Here is a 6,000-nt window from a genome sequence, read left to right as displayed (position 1 = left end):
TATGATACATAGATGTAATGTGGCATGTTGCTTCTGGAAGTGCTTTTGCTTGGTGGAAATCATTCTCTTTAAAAGTATTTGCACAAACTTTTGCTCCTGCCGGTGATGATAGTTTTTTGTAGCTCTTGCAAAGCCTTGAAACTCATTCAGGGGTTCGTATTCCTTTGCCTAATGTGGTATAGTTTTCAAAATAAATTATTTTCTTGCAAATACTACATTCACCTGAATGTGATGCTTTTAAGAGGTAACTTGGGGAGAAGATGACAATGCCAGTCTCCTTTACTTTCAGCAAAGCATTTACACACATCCATTAATACAGCAGCATTGCTGCTTATATGGCAGATCCCTTCATGTCACAGGCTCTGTCAGTCCTTTTCACAGTGTCACCTGAGCCTTTTGCTTCAGTTACTGAAGATCATAACAAAGCTTTGGCTCTGAGTTGGGGCAAAACAGATGAAGAACAGGAAAAGAGTAGTTTTTCATTTTCTTTACAGGACTGAAGCACACACAGGTTAAAGGAATTACTCTGAAGTCACACAGAAAATCTTCGGCAAAATGGGGGACCTTGCTAGTTTCAAACCTGGTCTACACTTAAGGATTCAGTGGTACAAATACACCACCAGCTGAGCTCCATCGGACCCAGGGCAGAGGCAGAATGTGCAGCAGTGTTGACTTTTCTCTGAGAAATTGTAAAATGAAATATTTTATGCTTTTAGAAGGGATTTTTCTAGATTAAAATCTGTCCACTACTATTAACTGGTATTTACAACTACCCAGACTAGGCATATGGAGAGAAAACAATGCCAAGGATTGAAAAGACTATTTGAAAATAAACTAAAGATATCTCCTTTTTTATGTTATTTTTTCATTGTAGTAGCAAGATCAGTGAGTAAAAAAATGATAGGTGCTAAAATTAGCTTCTGATTTCTTTTGACTTATATCTATACATTTGAAAAAAGCAAAGAAAGCCTTTTCCCAGCTCTTAAGTGAAGTCAGAAAAATGTGTCAACACTAAATTAGTAAATCCTTAAATTTGAAAACTAATACATTGGAATCATGAAGTCCTTAAAGTACTTTTTAAAGGCCGTTTTGAATTTTTAAATATCTTTTTCCTAAAGTTCTAATAGGGATATGAAGGTTATTTTGAGTTACATGTACTGTATACTAAGCAATTTCCTTAGAAGCTGCATGATGCTTCTAAAGCACAAACTGTCCAGTGGAAAAATATAAGGGCCTTCTTTCACTGTGGACTAATAAAATCCTTTCGCATTTCAAGACTTTAGAGTTAATTGTGTCAGAATGGGTAAATAGTTATGAATTTGTAAGTTTGTAATTGCTAGATGGATAATTTTCAAAATTATTGATATCATCAATGTCTTTATTAGAAAAGTGTAACTGAACTAACTGGTTTATTGTATGGTTTTTATTTTTATTTCTCTAGCCTCCAAAACGCTTATAAATAGTATGCTACGGGACCCTTCTCAGATTCCAGATGGAGTTCTAGCAAATCAGGTCTATCAGGTATTAATCACACTTGTTTTCTTTGGTATGGTTTTTTTTTCCTGTGGCGATTCTGTTATCTGCCTAGCAGAGTACAAGATTTTAAACCTCATTTAATTACTGTCATCATAAACTATCAGTGAGGTCAGAGTGCACTATAAATGGCAGTGCAATATTTGTGAGGGGAGCATTTCACTTTTTAATAGCTTGCTTTTATAGTGAATAAAAGCATGCAGTTTTTGTTTTCTGTGGTTAAATCTGAACAGCATCTGATAGCCTTTTTGAGGAAAAGTAATTACTGTTTTTAAGATACACTTTAACTATAATGGTTTTGTAGTTGCCCATCAGTGTACTACTTCTCTTATTTGTCTGCAGTGTACTGTGAATGACTGTTGTTATGGACCACTGGTGGACTGCATCAAACAGTATCCTTTCCCATAAAATTTTAGGTGCACAATTGATGAGCTTAGACTGTGTGGAAGAGATGTGTCTAGCTTTAACCTGACATAAAGTTCTGCTTCACAAAACACGTTTCATACTCCTCTCTTTTACATTCAGCCAGCTAGAGGGTCACTGCAGAGCTTTCTCTTACACTAACAAAAATCAGATGGACCATGGGAAGATGTCAGTTTGGTGGTTACACATTCATATGCCTGATTGAACCTCTTTGGTTTTGATTAGTTGAAATGCATATCTGGTTTTCTCTTAAGACTAGGTGACCATGCTTGGAGTGGTGGAGTTGGACTAGATGATCTCTGGAAACACCTTCCAATCTCAGCTATTTTGTGATTAAATTAATAAGTTTCATAGATAGTGTTCAACTTTATGGCTTTGCTTTGTTACAAATATGAGTTTTAACTGTAATTTTTTCAAGTGAAATTCAGGCATAATTGACCAGTTAATATTTTAAACTCCTATCTGACATTCCAGTGCAGTTCTTTTATTTTCTCTTCTTCTTAAAGGAGATTATACTAGCTGCAGTAAAACCCCCCTACGTATCCTGATTTTCCAGGGATTTTTTTTTTGTAGTGTTGAAATAGTTAATTAGAGAGCCATACAGTGAGTACACTGAGGGAACTCCACATGGCACTGAGTGTTCCAGACTAAGATTAGAATTTGTTTGGAATGATCACTGAGAACCCAAATCTACTTTATTAAAGTCCTGCAGGAGTAGCTCTTCTGTTTCAGTCTGCAGTCAAAGGAACAATTTCAAAATCATGGCCTGCTATCACTGAGCAGGCTAGTAAGGCAGTTCCCTCCCAAGTCCTAGAGAATCCTTGCATGGATCTCTGCATCCAGTTTGGGGGAAGATCTTGATTTCACTGTACAGGTGCAGGATAGGAAAGCTACAGTGATGTTTAGTTATGCATGAAAAACAGTACTTCTTGTAGTTGTGATACATGTAATTGTCACTCCTTAAAAATACTTTATTTCCACTGGAAGCACTTGTCTGGTGTCTACTACAGCCTCAGCCCTGCTCCCATTAACTTTAACAGCAGCAGGATAGAGTTCTAATTGTCTTTGTATTTTGTGCTTTTAATTGTAATTTTAAATATTCATTGAGATTATCTTCACAATTAAACAAAGTGCACTGAAAGTGGATTAATCTAATAAACCACACATTTTAAAGGGTTGTTGATCACTAATTTCCATATCCAGAATTTTAAGATTCATATTTTGTGGATGAGCAATCTGGCTGTAGTCTTCTGAAAGTGTCATGTTTAAAAGTAATAAAGACACATATGTAGAATTATGAGCCATTTTTAAGACTTACTTGCCTTCAGTCTAGAAAAGACTTTTATATCCTCTTCAGGTTCTGGCTCAAATCTGTTGTGGAATGTGCCGTGACATCAATGAGAATATGGAGGAGTTTTTCAATTCCATTTTGGTACAGAAAAGTTTAATACTAAGCTGTATGAGTGCATTACTGCAAGTATGTTGCTGAATTAGATGTTAATTTTGAGGTGCATAAAATAGTTAAAAATCAATTTAAAGTTAAGGTTTTAAAAGCATAATGTCTTCTGAAGGATTGCATATTGATTTTAAATATAACTATCTAATTGTATATGCATGGACTAAAGTATGAAGTCAACCTCTTTGTAAATGCCAAGAGGCTATTTTTCAGTAATAGTTCAGATGCTTACGGGAAACTAGGCTGCTAGACTGGATGAGTAGAAAATGGCTTGTGAGGTTATTTACAAGTTTTGCCCCATGGTCATTGCCATACATCAATAACAGGTATTATTAGAGACTAAGTGTTTCTGCTTATGGTGCATTATAAATTCTGTTTGCAGTATTTTTTCTTACCTTTTTGCAATTCTTCATTTGTCCCTTTTGTTCTGAAACTGCTAGTAGAGTTTAACATAATACATAGTTTCAATTGATATAAGCTGTATGTACATATGAAATGATTGCATAGAACTATTTTTTTTCTGTTCAGTATGAAGTGTTCATATGAGTTAAGTAATTAACTGTAATGGTAAGGTGATCTGTAGTTTAAGTTTTCAGAAGTTATTTTAAACAGAATTTGGAGCTTAACTGCTTTTAACATAAGATCTTTTATCATATTGTTCCATAGGATTCTTCTTAAAAGCTTCCGGAATAGAACTTTGCCCTCCACGAGGATACATAAAAATATTTAATATGGTAACTTTTTTACATATTGCTAGGAGTAGCACATTGGATCAACAGGCTGTCATTGAAGTGAAAAGGGCTTCACTATAAAATATGATTTCACCCTTCCCTGACATTAGTTCATGCTTCTGAAAAATCAATTAAAAGGATGGTTTTTTACAGTAAGATGTTTCAGATGGATGTAGTACCTATCAATTTCAGAATATAAAGAAAGAAAACCAGTTTGTTTCATCCTTTGCTGGATTGGAGAATTTATTGCTAGTCAGTAAAGAGCAACTTTAAAGGTATTTAACTACATGTTTTAGGATCACACTTCCTTTTATATTTAGAAGGAGAATAAATAAAAAATTGAAATATTGCCCTTAATTATACTGAATAAATATGGTCAAATGGGTCTTCATTCTGTCAAATGTATGCTGTTGATACAATAGTCTGATTTTCACAAAGTTAGTGTATGCTTCTGAAAATCCTTGTAAGGATATTCAAAACCTGGAGTTCAAATCACTGATCACTTCTGAAATGCAGATGAAGGCCAATCTATGATTAATTACTTTACCTATGATGTTTTTATGAAGTTGCATCTTTTCCAAAGTAATCTTCCATTTCTTAACCTAAAGCTATCAGCGCTATTGGGCATGAGCATGAAGTCTTGCTGCGAGAAATGCTTTTGGAAAAAAATCTCTCTTTCATAGGTAAGAATCTGTAGTAGAGGCTAGCCAGTGAATTCTTAACAGCAGAGATGTTGGTGACTGTTTACCCAAGACAAAAATCAGCCCAAATGCTCCCTATATTAGGTAGTAAAGGAAGAGTAAAATATGATTGATGCTGTACATGTTATCTTTTATTGATTTAGAACTGAGCAGGAACTCAGTTACCTAGTACCCTATATAATACAGCACATGCACAGTCTTGCAATTAATATTTTATAGAATAAGTAGCTGAAAAAAATGCTTTAATATCTGCTGCAGTATTACTTTTGGTGTCATGAGATATTAGCCATAATCTAGGCCTTATGAGATTTAGGAAGAAGCATAAGAAATATTAGCTTCACAATGCTTTATGTATTAAAGAACTGCTAGAAGATTCACTCATTTACCTTGCTGTGCAGTTTCTGCTGAATTTTTGCCCCCTGCTTCCCAATGAATGCAATTACTCTTTTTTACACTCCCTATTTTTAAAGTTATTTTAAGGATTAATTAGTTAGGAATTTACTTTCATTTTTTTCTTTTAGCCTGCAGTATGTTTCTTTTACATGAGTGCCATTGAAACAAAGATTCATGTTTAAAGTATCCGTTCTCTAAATGTGATAGTAAACAATGACTTCTTAAATCTTGGATTCCTTATGTGATGAGACGACAGCGAAGTGAAATGTTCTCTTCTGTTAAGGTTGAGCATTGTACTAAATTTGCATGAACAGGGAATTTTGCTGGGTTTACCTGACACTATGATCTCTCCTGGAGATATATCAGGTTAAGATTTTGGAAACCTTAAACAAATTTAAGAAGTTAGAGAGTGTTATTAAGCTTTTTAAAAGATTCGTCCATATAATTAAGGAACAGCTTTAGTGTGCTCTTTTATTTTAGAGAAAAGTGAAAGAAGGACAGGATTAACTATCACATGCAAGCTTGCAAATGACACTATGAAAACAGGAAGAGACAGATTTTCTTATTTAAGAGCATAGATACATGTAATACGTTTGCTTAAGCTGTAATTGCAGAGGTGATGGTGAGTTAAAATACCAAACAGTTCTAGGAACAGTAAGTATAAAACAAACAGCCAGGAAAGGTTATGGAATCACCTTCAATGAAGAATTCAAGGCTACATTTGACACTCATCTATCAAAGCAGGTAATGAAATCAATCCTGT

General features: G+C 34.5%; 1 protein-coding gene and 1 long non-coding RNA gene across 7 annotated transcripts in view; one reads left to right on the top strand and one right to left on the bottom strand.

Annotated features, from left to right (window-relative positions):
• LOC108448556 overlaps positions 1–6,000 on the bottom strand; it is a 179,671-nt gene that overhangs the window by 62,719 nt on the left and 110,952 nt on the right. The gene's annotated exons all lie outside the window — the stretch shown is intronic.
• CUNH15orf41 (chromosome unknown C15orf41 homolog) overlaps positions 1–6,000 on the top strand; it is a 109,347-nt gene that overhangs the window by 24,453 nt on the left and 78,894 nt on the right. For all 4 annotated transcript variants that reach the window (XM_017742104.1, XM_017742103.1, XM_017742102.1 and 1 more), the window contains exons 5-7: positions 1,442–1,521; positions 1,876–1,925; positions 4,759–4,826. In XM_017742104.1, the coding sequence (XP_017597593.1) occupies positions 1,442–1,521; positions 1,876–1,925; positions 4,759–4,826 (198 nt within the window). The remainder of the gene's footprint in view (positions 1–1,441; positions 1,522–1,875; positions 1,926–4,758; positions 4,827–6,000) is intronic.

The sequence above is a fragment of the Corvus brachyrhynchos genome, unplaced genomic scaffold (assembly GCF_000691975.1).
Source record: "Corvus brachyrhynchos isolate BGI_N302 unplaced genomic scaffold, ASM69197v1 scaffold115, whole genome shotgun sequence".
Lineage (NCBI taxonomy): Eukaryota > Metazoa > Chordata > Aves > Passeriformes > Corvidae > Corvus > Corvus brachyrhynchos.
Note: the sequence above shows the minus strand (reverse complement) of the source record. Positions and strands in the feature narration are given on the sequence as shown.